Source organism: Acipenser ruthenus, chromosome 10 (assembly GCF_902713425.1).
Source record: "Acipenser ruthenus chromosome 10, fAciRut3.2 maternal haplotype, whole genome shotgun sequence".
Taxonomy (NCBI): Eukaryota; Metazoa; Chordata; class Actinopteri; order Acipenseriformes; family Acipenseridae; genus Acipenser; species Acipenser ruthenus.
Window position 1 is genome coordinate 32,397,181 of NC_081198.1, and position 18,993 is coordinate 32,416,173.

The 18,993-nt window shown below is 37.9% G+C and overlaps 1 protein-coding gene across 7 annotated transcripts in view; it reads left to right on the top strand.

Annotated features, from left to right (window-relative positions):
- Positions 1–18,377, top strand: part of LOC117407636 (double-stranded RNA-specific editase 1-like) — a 141,934-nt gene extending 123,557 nt beyond the window's left edge. For all 7 annotated transcript variants that reach the window (XM_034012820.3, XM_034924292.2, XM_059032042.1 and 4 more), the window contains 8 exons: positions 2,073–2,995; positions 4,353–4,467; positions 4,766–4,934; positions 5,216–5,364; positions 7,740–7,908; positions 11,543–11,724; positions 14,615–14,793; positions 15,315–18,377. In XM_034012820.3, the coding sequence (XP_033868711.3) occupies positions 2,073–2,995; positions 4,353–4,467; positions 4,766–4,934; positions 5,216–5,364; positions 7,740–7,908; positions 11,543–11,724; positions 14,615–14,793; positions 15,315–15,491 (2,063 nt within the window). In that variant the 3' untranslated portion in view covers positions 15,492–18,377. The remainder of the gene's footprint in view (positions 1–2,072; positions 2,996–4,352; positions 4,468–4,765; positions 4,935–5,215; positions 5,365–7,739; positions 7,909–11,542; positions 11,725–14,614; positions 14,794–15,314) is intronic.
- The last annotated feature ends 616 nt before the right edge of the window (positions 18,378–18,993 follow it).

Sequence of the window (18,993 nt, forward strand, 5' to 3'; positions counted from 1 at the left end):
CTAATTAGGTTTTAGAGAGAAACAGGCCTTCTAATATTCAGCATAACAGGAAATTTGTGATTTCATATGCTAAATTTAACGCTCAGTGTAAAACAGATCTCATGTGAAACATATTGAGACCCAACCACCCCAGAAAAAACTGTTTGATCAGGGGGATAAAAGACTTTCCATGCAAACTTGACATAGGCTTTACTGATTTGTTTATGCATTGCTTCTCTGTGTAAACATTCAAACTAATACAATTCCTCTGAATCCCAAGTTTTGTCACAGCAGAGGTTTTGTGTACACAGATTTGAAGGTCTTGCTTCATGCAGATTTTTTTATATCTGCTTAGTGAATTCCACTGTATAAATACGAATGGTTGCTTTCATTTGACAGCCCCCATTGTCTGGTGGCATTTGACTGGGCATTTGAAAGTGATTCACAGCTTTTAAAGGTTTGCTAATAAAATGTTTAAGAAAACACACACAAGTGGTTTGGCTTCGTCACAGATCGTATCCCTTGCTTGTCATGGCAAATCCATAGCTAGCTGAAGAACCAGTTTTTGCATACATGATAGCCTTTTGTTCTTGTTTTGCACTAAATACCTCACTGCTTTCTTTAGAGCGATTGTTCAATTGACCCAAATACCGCTGTCATTTAAAACATTAAAATATGAATCTTCCTGAGATTTTTCATATTTTCCTTATAGAAATAAACTAAAGAAACATACGCTGTTCTGATGTTTGATTTTCATAGCCCTCGGCCCTTTATTAATTGTTTAAAATGTAGCAGTATTTAGATCAGTCTCTGTTTTGATCAATTGGACATACACCAATGCCTTCAAAGAGGATTAGTAAAGAATTGTTTGACAGTTATTAGTAGTGGAGCTTCTTACTTTCCCAGACCAGCACCTGTATCAGAGCCAGTCAGTCAGTCAGTTTGGTTTTGTAGAATGTTTCCTTCACTTTGCCTCTTCTCTCCTCCTCTTCCTGCTCCACTGGCCTCTCACCTCTCCACTCCCGTGTACGACTCCCTCTTTCCTCCATGAATTCCCACTCTGGCATTTTGCATTTTTTTCTTCTTCTGAGCGCCGAAAGGAGTAACCTATCGAGCTTTTGCTGGAGGATGTTATAAATGAAAATTTAGTAAACATTCCATCGGCTTTGTCAACAGGATGCAGTGATGTGTGTTGCTTACCAGAGAAACCATGTGGCTTCACCAACAATGCCTTTAAACTGTGGCTAAACATATCTGAAAGTGCAGTATTATAATTGCCAGCCCTGGGAAAACTGGGTCGGAATCTTATTTTTCCTGGTTTAAATTCGAGATGGTAATGAAACAGGTTTTCAAACAAAAATTAGCTAAAACCCAACCATTATTGTAACGGTGCCAGCTAACACCAATTTCAGTGAACTGTTTATAAATGATAATCATAATGATAAATATATTGTGTGCATCCACATCTATTGGGACCATTTTGTAAGATCTCTTCAAACACAGATTACAGTGTACTAGACCAGTGTGTGTCTGTCAAAGTGCAGGTTATCTTCTGTTGCTGTTCCCACAAAATAAACCTCACCTCCAACCCTAGTTGCCAGCCACTCATCCAAAGATTTATTAATTACAGGACTTCTGATGTAATGCCCAGTCCATATTCAAGCTTTCCATTCCAATTGTTTTGAACCAATAGATATAGTTTTAAAGTGTTATGAGTAAAATAGTAATGAAATTGAATTGGCCTAATCTTCTCTGGGGTTTTATTTATTTATTTATTTATTTATTTATTTATTTATTTACTTACTTACTTTCTGTTTACAAGCTATATATTTTTCAAATATTGTTTAATGCAAACTGCTTTGATTGGCCGACCATAGAAGCCTTCAGGTTAAACAAAACTCAAAGGTGTCGTTTCAGAAATGCCTTAATTTGTATTTATTTAACACATCCAACCTCCCCTAACACCCCCATCTGAATTTATAGAACACACATCACTTGTTCGGTTACAAAGAGAGATAAAGGAATCTATAAATTTTACATTTACAAGATCCTGCAACGAAGGCGTTGTAAGTTACTCTTTCTGGGCACCGCAGGTTCGTGCAGCACTGAAGTTAAGGAAAACCGCAACCTGGACAACGTCTCTTCAAAGGAAGCTTTGGGTGAAGGGGTCCAACTCCCCAATGGAGGCAGTGGCAGCAGGAAGCGCCCACTCGAGGAGGGTAATAATGGCCACTCGCATTCCAAGTTTCGTGCCAAGAAACGAAAGAAAACCCCGGGGCCCGTCTTGCCAAAGAATGCCCTAATGCAGCTCAATGAGATCAAGCCAGGGCTGCAGTACAAGCTGCTGTCTCAGACTGGGCCTGTCCACGCTCCTGTGTTTGTCATGACAGTGGAGGTCAACGGGCAGCTTTTCGAAGGCTCTGGTCCCACCAAGAAGAAGGCCAAGCTTAACGCTGCAGAGAAGGCCCTGAGGTCTTTCGTCCAGTTCCCCAATGCTTCAGAGGCCCACATGGCCATGGGTCGGACCCTGACTGTAAACACTGACTTCACCTCTGACCAGGCAGACTTCCCCGACACTCTCTTTAATGGTTTTGAGACCCCAGCTCAGGCCGATGTGGCCTATTACCTGGGCTCTAATGGAAATGGCTCCTTTAACTCCATAACGGATTATCCTCTTCCCTCTTCTGGAGGGCCAGACAATCTCAGCCAGTCCCCTTTGCCCGTCCCATCTGCCTTTGCCCCCTCTAGTGGGAAGAACTCTGTCATGATCCTGAATGAGCTACGTCCGGGCCTAAAGTATGACTTTGTCTCTGAAAGTGGAGAGAGCCACGCCAAAAACTTTGTGATGTCAGTAACAGTGGATGGACAGACCTTCGAAGGTTCAGGGAGGAATAAGAAGCTGGCTAAGGCCCGTGCCGCCCAGGCAGCCCTCTCAAGCTTGTTTAACATGCAGCTTGACCAGACGCCGTCCCGACAGCCCATCCCCAGGGAAGGCTTACAGCTTCATCTTCCCCAGGTAAGAGCACAGGTAATACTGGTGATTTGTGTTGGGAACTCAGACATACCAAGATTGGCCAAATCAGAAAGACCCAGAGAGTGAATATTGAAATATTCATTGGGGCAGCATGTTGATGCATTTATTTTAAATAAGATATGTTAGGCATTTACATTGATAACAAGTATTGACTAGTAATGTCAGAAAATTGGTCCATAGATTTGGTCCAACTCTTGGTTGTTTGTGTAACCCTAAAGCTAAAATGTGAACGTACAGTATGTGTGTGCATCTCTGCGGGTGGGAGGATATCAGCATATGCATTAGTGGAAATTAGGCTTGCTCATTAGGGATAGCTATTCCTCCAATTTTCTGTAATGTGAAACTGGACTCCAGCAGAGTCCTGGGTTATCTGTCGCTTTTAGAGAATGCATAAACTGGAATTGGAGCATCTTGTAATGTAATTGCATGTGACCTGCTGAGTAGTTTTGTTGATATATTGTCATTAATAAGGCTGCCCTGGCTTTGTCATTTCGTCAGTGATTTTCCTAATCTGACTGCGTGAAGAGGTAGAGCTGGAGGCTGAAGCCTCGGAGGAGGAAAGCGATGACGTGATTATTAGCTTAGAAGTCAGTCGAACAATCTTGTTGCACATATTTTTATGGATTAGTTGGATCTCTTTCTTTGAGTCCCAGCCTGTTCAATTCACAGTGCAAATGTTTTGACAGCCAGCACTTCCTAATTGACTAATTCATTCACCAATGTAAAATATGTATTTAATTTACCTTAAGCTGTGCAGAAAGGTGCCCTCCGTTTAGTCAGAACTAATTAGAAAAACATACTAGTGAATGGAAGGGATAGTTTGAATTTTTATTGCTGAAATTTAATACCTCATTAATTTTCTTCAAGGCTAATTAAGATGAGCTTCTGTAGTTTTGTGCAAAACTGAAAATGCATGTCAGCACAGTTTTTACTTGGAAGTACTCAAAAGTAAATTAAGTTTACTTTGAGTAACATTAATGCCACTTTGATAGGGGTAGGATGAAAGCATGTTACCCAACCAATTGCAAATATGGTGTTCCTTAAGTCAAGTGACAACTAAATAGAAGCTAAAAAGCCTCTTTTTATTTGTATGAATAACCTGTGTATGCATGTTTAAAATACCAACCTTTGGCTTGGAGGCAAGCTGTCATGTATATTGATGCTGCTCCAAGACATGTCAAGATGTGTGTACTGTTTCTCTTACTAGCAAAGTAAGTGATAAAATAATGGTATTTTTGCCTTGTGAAAATACAGTACAAGATAAAAAGAATGATGCAGTGTCTGTGTGGAAAAAATGTCTTCCACATAGAGATAAAGTATGTTTGTGTGGTTTTTATAGGTTCTAGCCGACTCTGTTTCCCGTCTTGTTGTGGATAAATTCAGTGAACTGACCGACAATTTCACATCACCTCATGCACGCAGGAAAGTCTTGGCTGGGGTTGTCATGACAACAGGTACAGAAAACACTTTTTATTTGTTGAGATTTTATTTAAACCTATTCCTTTTAAATACAAATAAAAAAAGACTGTAAAATAGAAATTTCTGTGCAAAGTTTTCACAGCTGTAAACGCTGAAATGCAAAACAACATATTGAATAAATAACATACAAGACGATAACAAACACACCACAGTCTTGAGGACAAGGTAGGACCGGTTCTGCTTAATAGCTGCTACTAAATCTTACTTTTAATGATGGACATTGCTTACGTTAATATTTACATTTCTCAAATGTGTTCCTTTTAACGTTTCCAGGCACTGACGTGAAAAATGCAGAGGTGATTTGTGTTTCCACGGGGACCAAGTGTATAAACGGGGAGTACATGAGCGACCGCGGCCTAGCCCTCAATGACTGCCACGCTGAAATTATCGCCCGACGGTCCCTAATACGGTACCTCTATACCCAGCTTGAATACTTCTTGAGGTACGTAGTAATAAAATTCACATTTAAAAGAGGACGACGATGGAATATATATATATATATATATATATATATATATATATATACACACACACACACAATACTAATATTACAGGTAGCCTTGCCTAAATCATGTTCTGTTTTCGATGTCAACGGGGTTACTGTAGATACTGGGGAGGAGGGGGGATTAAAAGTTGGCATAAGGACATAGAAATGTTACTGCAGCAGGCTTTTTTCCCCACAATTTTAACACGGTACACTTGTTTCTTTATCTTTTCTAACAGCAACAAAGAAGAGCAACAGAAATCAATTTTCATCAGGTGTGAAAGAGGTGGCTATAAACTGAAGGACAATGTCCAGTTTCACCTGTACATAAGTACTTCACCATGCGGAGATGCCAGGATATTCTCCCCACATGAAGCTGGAATGGAGGGTAAGGGTTGGAGGGAGGGAGGGAGGGAGTCACATGGGGTTGAATCTAATATCAGGCAAAACTTAAGATGTCATCGGAGGGTGTGAGCAGGGTGCAATCTCTGAGTCAGGGTGTTTTGAATGTCAACGCGAGCTTACCGTCTTGGGGAACATTACTTGTCAGGTCACAGGAGCTTTTAGAAGATATTTCTGTATGTGCCGTGTCCCCCCTGGTGACCCAAGTTAGATAAACTCTGATTTCAACTAAAACAGGTATGATAAGAAGCAATTGAAGGCCCCACAAGCTGTCAAAGGTCAAATCAGATGTTTGTCACATTTTTGGTTTATTGATATCTATTCTAAAACAATTTCTTTTGTCTGAGTTGGGTCTGAAAACCTAATTGGATAAAATAAGTAATCAGAGCTTGCCTTTACTTCACAATTCACAATGTGTCTGCTAATTGATTTGATTTGAAGGGTCGATAGGGTTTATTAGATGTTCTATACAAACATTATCTTTAAGACCTCAAGAGTCTCTTCTTCAGGATGTTATTACATTTGCATATCAGAATAATTGTCAGATTTTTTGACAATAAAAAAAGTTCCATTCCTATAGAAAACAAACTACCACTTTTTTTTAATGAATTGCCACAAATACCTTGATGAACACAGCAAAAACAAATCGCTTAAAAAATATCTGACGAACAAAACTAACCAAAGTCAGTTAAAAAATGTGTTTGTCCTACTATTTCAGTCTTGACACCAATAAGCCTTATTATTATTACAAATTCTATCTAAATCCAAACTAATGAGGAGAAAATCATTATAAACTCTTATTTATATCAGTGTGCATATTTATTTGTTTGATTATTAATAGTTTTTTTTTTGTTTTTGTTTTTATATAGTAGTCGCCAATTAGTTCTTTTGTTTTTTCTACCCAATTTAATAGTGTCCAATTATTTTTGTTTAGCTCAGCTTCTGAAGCATGTGCAGTCAGCCGACCGCTTTTTTTCACACTGCAGACTCACCATGCAGCCACCCAGAGCTACAGCGTCGGAGGACAACACAGCTCTGGGCAGCTTACAGGCAAGCCTGCAGACGCCCGGCCAGACTACAGGGGTCGCTGGTGTGCGGTGAGCCGACCCTGGCCGACCTAACCCTCCTTCCCCCCGGGCGGCACTCGGTCAATTGTGCTCCGCCCCCTGGGAGCTCCCATCCTCGGTCGGCAAAGGAGTAGCCTGGACTCGAACCGACAACGTCCAGATTATAGGGCGCATCCTGCACTCCACGCAAGTGCTTTTACTGGTGCGCGACTCGGGAGCCCTCAATTGATTTATTTTGATGTATTTAATAAGGCCTCAATATTTTTCCCTGAATGCCAATAAACACAAGCACAATAAAAAATGAATTTAATATCTTGCAGTCAATAATGTGATAACTTGCTAATGGTTCATTAATATCTTAACAAGCTCAATAATGAGACATTTTTCTATTGGAGCACATTGTGTATTTTCTGTGGGACAAAGATAAATGTTACAGAAAGAAAAATCAATGTACTCTCATATTAAAACCATTAGCTTAATTGTAGTAACATTTTACAGTGTTTCAGTGCAAAATTATGTTTTGGTGTTGTGTGTGGGAGTCTCTTTAGTCTATTTCTCTGTGTTGGGTCCTGTGTTGTTGATGACTGCTGTCATACTTAAATCAACCACAGCAATTGAATAAATCTACCCGAACAATTGAATAAACCTGAGTAACGGCAGATTTTCCTACCTTGTTTCAAATGCACAGTTTGTGCTACGGTGCGGTCACCTGAGTTCAGGAGCAGCTCTTCAGTTTTAGTTGCATGCCGTAGATATTTGTAATACAGGATAGAAGTCAGAGTCCGCGTTATCCAGTGACCTGCCACTTTGGATCAAGTTTCCTTTTGTTTATATTGCAATAAGCTGTGCACTAGATTGTGCTGGCGATTTACTAATATAAAGACACTGTGGATCTAGCTGACACTGCATACTATATGTCTATGGCAGGCAACTGAAACTGAAGAGTAGCTCATGAACTCATTGTCAAAGCATCTTATATATATATATATATATATATATATATATATATATATATATATTATAAAAACACAATATTTGAAACTAGGAAATATTATTCAAAGCTATTCTTACTCTGCAAAGACAGCAGTATAAAAATCCACCACTGTAACCATGCTTAAAACGATTTCCCCATGGGCAGTTTCTATGGCTTAAGAGTTAAGAATCATACATTACAATGTAATGGTAGTCAATTGAATATCTGCAGAAAGATGTACTACAACAGTGTGTGTTGTACCTAAGGCATCAAAAAGATGTCTAAGCATATATATTTTTTTAATTTTTAATGAAATTACAGACCAAGGAGACAGGCACCCGAACCGGAAAGCTCGAGGTCAACTTCGGACGAAGATTGAGTCTGGCGAGGGGACGATCCCAGTACGGTCCAGTAACACCATCCAGACGTGGGACGGGGTACTGCAGGGAGAGAGGCTGCTCACAATGTCCTGCAGTGATAAGATAGCCAGGTCAGTCGCCTCTGCTCTTTGCCAGACTCACTGCTCTTCACTTCAGTCTTTGAGTTCCCTTACCGGTACGGGGTTCTGTTTCAACTAAACTTTAGAAATACAAAGAAACTATTTGACGACATTTACAATGTTGAAAAAGACCTTGAAATGTGTGTCATTGAATGTATTAAGTTTCTAGCAGTTGTGTTTTATATTTATGGATGGCACGTGCAACAACACTCACAGCTACTAAATGTATTGGGAATAATGAATGTACAATGTGGTTTTTAAAATCACCTGGCAACAGCTATAGAAAAAACAAAATAAAATATCTTCCTCTAATAGTAGACCCTAAGACCCAGACTTATTAAGGTATTTACATAACAATGAAACCTTTTTTGTGAAAATAAAACTACATAACTAGTAACAAGCAACATAGATGCACTTTTTGAATCCTTAAATTAACTCTGGAAGAAATGTATTATTCTTGCTGTGTTAATAGTGATATGTCTCTATATGTCAATCTCTCACTATATGTAGAGGTGTTGTGTCTGCAGTTTATTTTATTTTACAATATATATTTTTTAAACAATAGAAGACTTAAATAAAATAAGTAAATAAGGATGACATAGACATTGGCGATATCACCCAATGTGACTTATGCTGGTAGTTCTAGAATCTTGTTGCAAACCCTGTTGGGTTTCCTTGCACTGCAGTAAATGTTTTCGACAAAACAGCAGGGCAATTGATGAGAACCACTGCCTTTTGACATTGGCAGGTCCTACATAATAACTTTTGACAGTCTTTGTATCCGACTTTTCAAAGAAGTCTGTAAACGGCATCATTCTGATAGGGAGGCAGAATTAGAGGCAATGATACCAGACCTGTGATTGATTGTATTTCAGTTTAGAAGGACGGGTGAAATATGTTAATGACTTGATGAAGGAGAAGTTTTGTTGTAGCTTTTTGAACTGTCAAAGCTCCCGGAAAGCTTTAATGCTTAGGCTAATTATACTCTGCAGTTGTATGACATGTGGCACAATGCAAAACAAGAGATAAGAATGTGTCAAACTGCCACTGCCTTTTATGTGGTAATTGGCTGCTGTGGTTTCTTGACAAAGTTGCCTCCAATGCTTTTAGTATTTAATATAGTCGCCGTTTTGAGGTTGTGTGACTAAGTTTTTACTGACAGTACAATTTTAGTTATTGTCTTCATGTACTTCACTACTGAATTTGATTTGCAACCATCAAAATTTCTCTCGAATTATTATAGCTTCACTCTAGTAGGTATGTGTATACTGAATGTAACCCTTATAAACAAATACATATATAATTGGCAGTGTTGTTTGATGCACTGTTATGAATTCTGTCCACTGTCGGTGAGACTTGATGATTAAAAGCTCTATCACGAATGCAGACGAGCCCAGCTCTTTTGCATAGTTGTTAAGACACTCGTATGCAGTGAGCAAGGTCACCCTGTTCCATAATACTTCCTTCCTAATACTTACAAATATAATTCCATGGTTTACGGCATTCTCCATAGTTTATTATTTGATTGTTATTTAACTTCATCTTGCAAGGATCTGTGGTTTCAGCCTCCTAATACGCTTTGGTCTTATTTTTATAGGAAGAAATGTGCTTTGTAGTTTTTAATGATATCCCTGTTTCAGCTGGTACCCGATAACCTTGAATCCTGGATTTCTTTGATATCTTTACTGATGAGTTACATTTCCACCACAGGCAAACTCCATGTGGAGAGAGTACTCCTAAAAGAATCTCGTTCAAGATCAGCTTCTTTTTTTTTTTTTTTTTTTTTAACCCAGTGGGGTGTAAAAAGGGCAATTCAATTTGTGACTTCCTTAAGCTTAACATAAAATGTATCTCTTAGCAGTTTAAGCCTTTACAATAACTGATTTGTCTTGACATCCTAAGGTGCTGCTTTTAATTTAAAGTACAATCACTTCACAGTCTGTTCAATACATTCTCCCCTGTGTCGAAGTGCAGCATTTTCTTAATTATACCCGTTGTGGAAATCCAAAACCTGCTCTGGCTGTGTTCAATATAAAAGGACATGTTGAAACAAGACAAGCTAAGGGCAGCAGTGTGGAGTAGTGGTTAGGACTCTGGACTCTTGACTGTAGGGGCGTGGGTTCTATCCCAGGTGGGGGGACACTGCTGCTGTACCCTTGAGCAAGGTACTTTACCTAGATTGCTCCAGTAAAAACCCAACTGTATAAATGGGTAATTGTATGTAAAAATAATGTGATATCTTGTAACAATTGTAAGTCACCCTGGATAAGGGCGTCTGCTAAGAAATTTAAAAAAAAAAAAAAAAATGACCTAGTTAACAAACACAAATGTGGTTTCAAAATATGCACTTTGGTGCGTGATTCCGTATTGCGTGGACAATAATTGTTATTTATTGTATTATTTAAGCCAGTACTGACATTTGCGTAAAATAACTATACTGATGCACTGGGAGTTCTAAAAGAGACTATAACAGAGGTGTCCTGTTACAGTATGGGTATCCGCTGAGAGTCGAGAGAGACACAGAGGGTTTGATGTTGAAACACCACTCAGGCGTCCAGGTTTTATTAAAACACACACAGGCAGTTGCAGTGGTTGGTGGCCGTCATTAGGGTACCAGCAATGGTATCCCTAGTGCGGAAGGACATACACACAGGTGTATATAATTACAAAAATACAAAACAAAACACTCCAAAAACAACACTGAAAACAAAACAAAGTTTAATTTACTTAAGCTAAATAGAGGTGAAAAATAGATAAGGTTAATGAAACAGCACAGCTTCAGTATGTCTTTGTTCATTAAACATGTGTCCTGTTTAAACACAACATCAGTCTTGCTGCATTTTGACTGACCTTGCTTCAACCAAAGACTACCGATTGTACTTGTCTTTTCAAACACATGAAGAGCCTTGATTGAGATACTCCATTTCTAAATGAAGAGACATATTGTGGAGCTCAGTGAGGAATCCGTTGGACTGGCCTGACTTTTACCCCTGCCCAAAGAAGTGCAAATAGAAAAAAACATTTTCAGCACCTATTTTTAACACCACTGGTCCCCTTTAATTCAGTTGACGATCTTTTGGTTTTTTGCTTGTACAGTATTTTATTACTCTGTTTTGGAATATGTACAGTAGATATCTCAGATAACATTGCACATGTAAAGTTCCCTGGTACCTAATCAATTTATTGATTAGCAGTTCAAACTGCAAGCCAAGTTACCAGGATGCAGCAGTTTATCTGTAGTGTTGTATAACATTCACATTGCAATAAAGGGAGGAAAGTAACAATGTTAGTAGCGGAGTTCTAGCCAATTAAATACAATTAATTATAATATGTATTAGTAGCTTTAACACAATAAGTGAGGACTGATGCTGGTCACTGCCTGACTCTTAGTCAGCCATCCTTTCGTCCACTGTGAAACTTTTTTATACTGGCATTTTTGTTGCATTGTCTCTGCTGTCTGTTAGAGATTGGACTGCAAACACCAGAACTTTTTATTATGCCATTTAACCATTAACATGTTCATCTCTTGGATTGGTTGACTCACGTGTAGAAGAGTCTGTATCTATTTGGCAAATCCTGGAGCAGTGTAACCCTTTGACGATTTATGTTCTTGTGTATATTGTAGGTGGAATGTGGTTGGAATCCAGGGATCCTTAATGAGCTACTTCACAGAGCCCATTTACTTCTCCAGTATCATCCTTGGTAGTTTATACCACGCGGACCACCTCTCCCGGGCCATGTACCAGAGGATAGCCGACATTGAGGACCTTCCCCAGTCATTCACACTCAATAAACCTCTACTCAGTGGTAAGCGGTCTAGTGACAATTACATCTATGCATGATTCATCTACAGTCTGTGTTTATATATTTATATATAAAGCAAGAGAAATATATTCTGTATATTGCTCAGGTATAGGTGTGCTCCTGCTTTATATTTAAGACTGGTTTGCTGATTTTGATACTGCACGAATGTTTTCTTCCGCCATTGTTTACTGAAGGTGCGCAAGGGAAGCTGTTCCTCATTGGTCAGTTCCCTAGCTGCCACGCGACAAAATCGCAAAAATAGACACAAATCCTTTTTTTCCGCATCACTTCTGTGTCGCCCGTTGCATCGCAGGCAGTGTGAATGGCTCGTATAAAAAATACATGTTATTTTTTTTGTCGTGGTGCGGTGTGTTGTGCAACACATTCGCTTGTCGCATCGCATTTGGTGTGTAGAGCCCTTAACTCTACATAGATAAAATATACAGCATTTTTACATGCTGTATATAGAGAACTAATACTGTCTAATTGAAACGTGGTTTGGACATGTTTTAGCTATTGACAGAATATGGAAGCATGTGACAGTCCTTGTCTTTACATAATTTTTTTATATGTATATGTAATGTGAAGCTGCTGCATATCTCCGGGCTTACATATATCTAGATAACCGCTTTTCTATTTGTGATGAAACTTGCTCAGGACTAAGGGGTATCAGAATCTGAGTATATTTTGCTGTAAATGTACAGCTATGGCCAAAAGTTTGGCTTCATAAAGTCGAATGAAACCTGGTGAATAATGCTACGTTAACATATTGAATTACATAGCGCTTTGTAATTTTCCATATACTTCACAAAAAACTGATAAATTGAAAAATGTGATATTTCAAAATCTAATATGAAATATTGTACATTATGGCTTCCAATAGACCTTTGCAATACCATTTTGTAGTTTTTTGATTTACATGATGTTTAATAAAATATCTACAGTTTGTTCATAAAGTTTTTATTTTATTTTATTATGTCTCAATCCTAAAATTCTAGGTGATGCAAAACGTTTAGCCATAGCTGTAGGTCACCTCTAATGTTGTACATACAGCAATGGCAGGGAAATAAATAACAAGTTTTCTGACTTTGTATGAGTTATCAGCCACAGTCCAGTTCTGCACCAGTGCACAGTCCCTCTTTCCAATCAACCCGGTAACTAAAGCCACTTCACGATCTGCAGGAAGTAATCGGTCATAGTGGCAACTAAATGGTTTAATTTAGTCTGCCCAGCACACAAGGTACCAACATCATTCTAAATGTCAGCTTGCATTTTCTCTTTGTCCTACAAAACCTGCAGCAGTATCTCTTCCTTTTAAAAGGAACATTGAACTAGCAGTTAGCAAACTGATGGAGAGTTTGTGAGATAATTAACCTTTTCCAATTAAATAATTTTAAAAAGGGATCACACAGTCCCTTAGAGTGAAATTGGAATACAAAGTCATAATGTTGTGTGGTATGTAGCTTGCTGATGCCAGACTTTGATAAAGAGTTCAATTGAGTAAGAGGGTTTTTACCTGAACCCGCTGAGCTGGCGATTACCAGCCTGGATTTTGATGCAATCCTGAAGGAAGTTTTTAGCCGTTGCTGTTTTTACTCCTCTTGCAAGGGAAACGTAAATAAGGCAGATTTACGGTGGAACAAAGCAGCATGTGAAGATTAACATCAATCCCGAGCAGACACCTCATCTCACAGGCAGGACAAATAGAGGGAATTTGTAAGCAACTGTTTAACCACAGGGTTTGCAACACCGCTGAAAGACCACGTGAAGTCTCTGGAAGTGCAATATGTTAATGTATATTAAAAGGTATGTCAGTAACATACATTACCGCCACTGCTTTCAATTTAAAATGAGAGCTATCAGCAGGATGAAGAAGTTGAGGACCATGCCATGCCATGTGTTTATTTTCAGATGTGGTGGAGATCAGTGAGAAAAAAAAACAAAAACAAATGTAACCAACATTTTTCCAAGAAAAAACATTATTTTGCTAGCCTGTTCTGCTAGACCTTTGGCAATCGCCCGACCCACTGTCCTTCTCGCACTTGGTTTGCTTGTCTGTCACTTCGAACTGAACTCCTGACCGCCGTTTAGCCAGGCTATTTACAGTTTAAAAACTGCTAATTAAAATGATCCACGAGTGGGAATGTTACCTTTGTTTGTTTGTTTTTTTGTAAAACTACATGATGTGTTTTGCATGGTTAATTCATGGAAAGTTACATTTTTGCTTCACTATATGTACATTATAGAGAGGGAGTTATTTTATTTTATTTTGTATTTGTCAGATGTGTGTTATGTGTCCCGCAGCGTCCCCCACCCCCTCCCCCATTTATAACACTCTTTAGTTATAACAGTCATATTGTGTGTTCCCCGAATGCTTGCCCAAAGTTCCCGAGTATCACAAGCAGGAGATTATGGAATTGGTTGCTTGTCAGTGGTCACTGAGGAGTCGACTGATGCCCAAGATCAGTATGTGTTACACATTGTATTTGTTTTGCAAGGCCTAAATAGTGAACATGCATCTGATGTAAAACTGAGAGCTGTCCTTGCAGATACACTTTACCTGCAGGCTGTTAATTACAACACTGTTTCGGAAGCTATTGTAAAGTGCTCGAATGACGTTGATTTTGATGTCAGTGCATTTATCTCTCCATTTGCTGTTTTAAAAAAAAAAATAATAATCTGTACACATAATTTATAAAAGAGTTCTGTGCACATTCCGTGAAATATGATACGTGACACTGCCGTGAATTAAAAAAAAAACAGTGTGATTTTTCACAGGGCCTTTTGTAATAACATTTAAATGTACTCTAGAATCTAAATTGAGGGTTTTATTTACATGAGTAGCATGTCTTGTGTTTTTTTTACAGCTGTCATTTTCTTTATACTATTTCAGGTATTAGTAACGCAGAAGCCCGACAACCAGGCAAGGCTCCCAATTTCAGTGTGAACTGGACAGTGGGAGACCAGGCCCTTGAGGTCATTAACGCCACAACAGGAAAGGATGACATGGGCCGTGCATCCCGTCTCTGCAAGCATGTTCTGTACAGCCGCTGGATACGCCTGCAGTCAAAGGTATGTGTGTGAGGAGTAAGTTTATACATGATCCTTACAGAATGGATCTAAAACGGTCTCAGCCATCTTTTGAAGAGTAAGGTGCTGCCTGCATAGAGGCATGTATAGTTTTTTTTTTTTTTTGTTAGGCGACAAGTTATTTCTGAGGAAATCAGCATATGTATTTTATTTTTTTCATACAGTTGATAAAACTGTAGCTGTAGCTTTTATTCGGCAGCATTGTAATACAATCCTAATAAGATTCTCTTGAATGAGTCTTAATATATCATGCTGCTAAACCTATGTATCTTTACCTAACTTTTCTTCTGTTTGCAGTGCTTTTTCTCTTTTTTCTTGATGTTTCTTATTTTTTAGCTGTGATGATTCGTAAAATGAACGCGCGAGACCGGGGTACAGCGTTACCCCAGGGTACTGTGTGAAGTCTCACATTATAGAGCTACCACTATAATTACAGGTATGCCCCTCTGCACAAAGGCGTATGCAATTACTAATTGTTATGTTTGTTTCATTGTTTGTTTCAGCTTCTCTCAAGTCTGCGGATCAAACTGTCCAAGCCCAGCTCGTACTATGAAGTCAAGCAGGCTGCCACAGAATACCATTCAGCCAAGCAGGCACTCATTAAGGCTTTTCATAAGGCTGGGCTTGGTGCCTGGGTGAAAAAGCCAATAGAACAGGACCAGTTCTCTCAGAGCCCATGAGAGGGTGTAGAGGATGGAGCCAAAACACAGAACAAATTACCAGCTGCTGAGACTTCATGTGTTCAGTGTATTTATTGTATTGCTTTGAGATTTTACCTGCATCTTATTTTTTATCCCTGAATTGTATTCCATTCCTCCTTTTTAAATTGTGTGTGTGTGTGTGTGTGTGTGTGTGTGTGTGTGTGTGTATACACACACACATACACACACACATTACAAGTCTTGATATTTTAAACTGGAAACACGTGTGTGTGTCTATGCGTGTGTGTGTTAATTTAAACAAAACAAAAATTGTAAAGAAACATTTTTATAAATAAGAAGTTTTAACAAATTTAATGAGCCAGCTATCAACATCAGAAAGAAGACTGCCTACAGAGCATGTTTAAGCCAAATAGTTTCAAATAATTTGAACTGTGTACGGAGCTAGGTTTTTTGTTTTTTTTCTGAGAGTTGTATGTCATTTGAATCAAATTTAGCAAAGCTGTGTCAATTTTAGCGAGATGCTGTCTTTTTAGGGTCAAGTCAGGTGATTTGAGGGTCATATCCAATTTTTTCATAGAGCCTCTGTAAACTTTTTATTTTATTTTTTTATGTTATGTTATCAACAAAAAATGGTGACTTTATTCTGGAGTACTGTGTGAATTTAGTTGACTTCCTCAATTTGTGTTCATTTGACCTGGACAGAGAATACATTACTTTAAATGGAAAGTAATTGGTGTCTTGAACAGTCGTAATCTGGGCTGCTTCAGTTTATAAGAATGGCCTTAACCTGCCTGAATGTAAATATTGTTGATCTGACAGGTAAACTGATAAATTGTGAGGCCATTTTTTCACTGTTGATTAGGGCTTTGTCTGGGAATCAAAGTTGTATTCTTGCTCATTTAAAACAAATCTGGACCACCACTGCTGTACCACACTCCACATTTAATCAGCTTCAGTTTGGTGATTTTTTGTATACTTTTAAAGAAGTGTAATGGCTTACTGGTTTTTATTTTATTACAATAGGTTTTACATTTTAGCATTTTTAAGAAATCTTTTTAGAAAACCGTTTATTTTCATTTTTAAACATGATATCAGATAGTCTTGCACTGTCATGGTCATTTCACCTGAAGAGTGATTCAAACAGAAGTTATGCACAGAGGCTGCCCATTAGTTTTCAAGGATTACATTGATAATACAATGTAGGCTTAGTCCTTGTTGCATTGAGACTGAAGGACTAGTGAGAACTGCAGCCCAGAATCAGAGCCAGCAAAATTAGCACTGCTGTCATCGTGTGTCCCTTTAGCTGTTCTAGATAATATTTTTATTGTAGGGATCAACATACAAGTAGAGTTACTTTATCAGAATAACTGTTTCCATTAAAAAACAGAGTGAGAGCTTTTTACCAAAATGTACTTTTTGTTCTTGTAGCTTGTGAAGAGAAATATGTTCTTACCATGGCTGTGGAAATGTCTACCAGGCAGCCCTGTGAGACCGCATTGGCTTTGTTTGGTTTTGTTTCAGGATATGTGTTTGCAGATATTGCTACGGTAACTGTTTTTCTTTTACTTTTTTTTTTTTTTAAAACAAGTTTACAACAATATCAAACGACAAATACCTGTTTTATTTCTTATAAGAACCCAGTGTGCATCCAGTCCTTATGCAGTTGATGTTTTGTTTTAATGTAAATTGAACATCCAACTTTGGCACTGCTAGTTTTCTTTTAATATCTACGGTAATTCATTAAGCAAATAGAGGAGCGGTATCATAGGTATCTAGTCTAAAAACTGAAAAATAGATGTACTGCCCCTCCTGTCTTTCTTGTGGTATTTGTATACAGTTTAATCCTCACCACCCTCCAGCTCTACCATTTTACACTGTATATTTTATAGAGGTGCCCCTAAGTGGAACCTGTTTTGCTGGCACACAGTGATGGGACATTGACACAACCAGCTATCTTAGTTTAGGCCACAGTACTGCTGTCTAACTACTGTAAAACTAATAATACAAACACTTTCCATAATAATGAATTCTGCAATTTGTTGTGCTTGTTCTGGGGTAACCAAAGATACTGTAGATGTTTTTTTGTCTTTGGATGCTTAAAAATTGGATGTTATTTTTGCAAACTGTGACACCTGTCCTCTGTGTGAGTGTATATTAGTTTGTTTTTATTATTATTTTTATTTTGTACTTCAAATCATAGATTTTTGGTTTTTCTGGGTTTTTTTAGGATTTTGTACAAAAAGTGTAAAATTATTTTTCTTCCAACTTTGCATCCAGACATAGCCCTGTTAAGAGTGCTCAAGTATTTAAGTAACTGGTTTAATGATGTACAGATTGCAAACCTATCTGATACTGTTCTGTAAGATACCAAAAAAATTGACCTGTATTGCAATTGTTTGCAACAATGTCCAAAACACAATTTGAAATCCACGGTGCAGAAAAACAGTTTTGTTTTTTCACTAAATGTGTGAATGCATTTCTATTTAAGAAGTAACCCATTTTTTTTATTTGTATTCAAAACTAAAGACTGTTTCCATTCTAACTTTCAGGGACAGCTACACTGGTATAGGCTTTTAATACACTTGTTGTTTGTTCACAAATCTTGACCCTTTAAAAAGTCTGGAACCAAACTTTGAATAAGAAATGGTTCATAGAAACCGTGGTAGAAAACGTATCCTTGCTTAAGGGATTTTTAAACTTTTAAATCTGGAAATCATATTTTGATGATTGAGGCTGTGGCCCAGGTTGGTTCCCCAGGGCCATTGCACTGTAAAATACAGCACATCAGCAACCTGCATGAGCTCCCACACTGAAGCTGCACCCAGCATGATAAACTGTTATGTGTAGAAAAAGGGAAATAGTTCTTAAAGAAGAAAAGGGGAAAATAAATCTGAAATTAGTTTATCTTTGTATGTTGGTGTGTGTTTATTTTTTGCTCTTTCATCAGTTAGTATCAATCTGTGAAATATAGATAATATTAAACATTGTCAACTTGGTGTGTATATGTATATATGTATGTATGTGTGTGTGTGTGTGTGTATATATGTATATATATATATATATATATATATATATATATATATATATATATATATATATATATATATATATATATATATATATATATTCTCCGTAACTTCAACACACTCAGATTTCTAATGTACAACTATTAGAAACTTAAAACAAAACTGAGGTCCCTCAAATCGCTGAAATGTCCACAAAGGATTGGAATCTGTTTTCTACCCTGTGGTCTGCACCCATTGGAGTCACCTATTGGCTTTCTTTACTGCCCCAGACATCCAGGAAGAGGAGGTGACCAGGAAACAAGACTAAAATTAAGTTAAACTAGGCATATGTGAGTAATCTGTCGTGACTCTCCACAATGTCATAACACTACAACAACCAGAAACAGAACTACATGATTAAAAAAAAAAACAATAGGTCATTTTGATTGTCAAATTAAAAACTTATTTACACAACACAGATATGATTGTGCTAACTTCACTTCCAGACAAACACC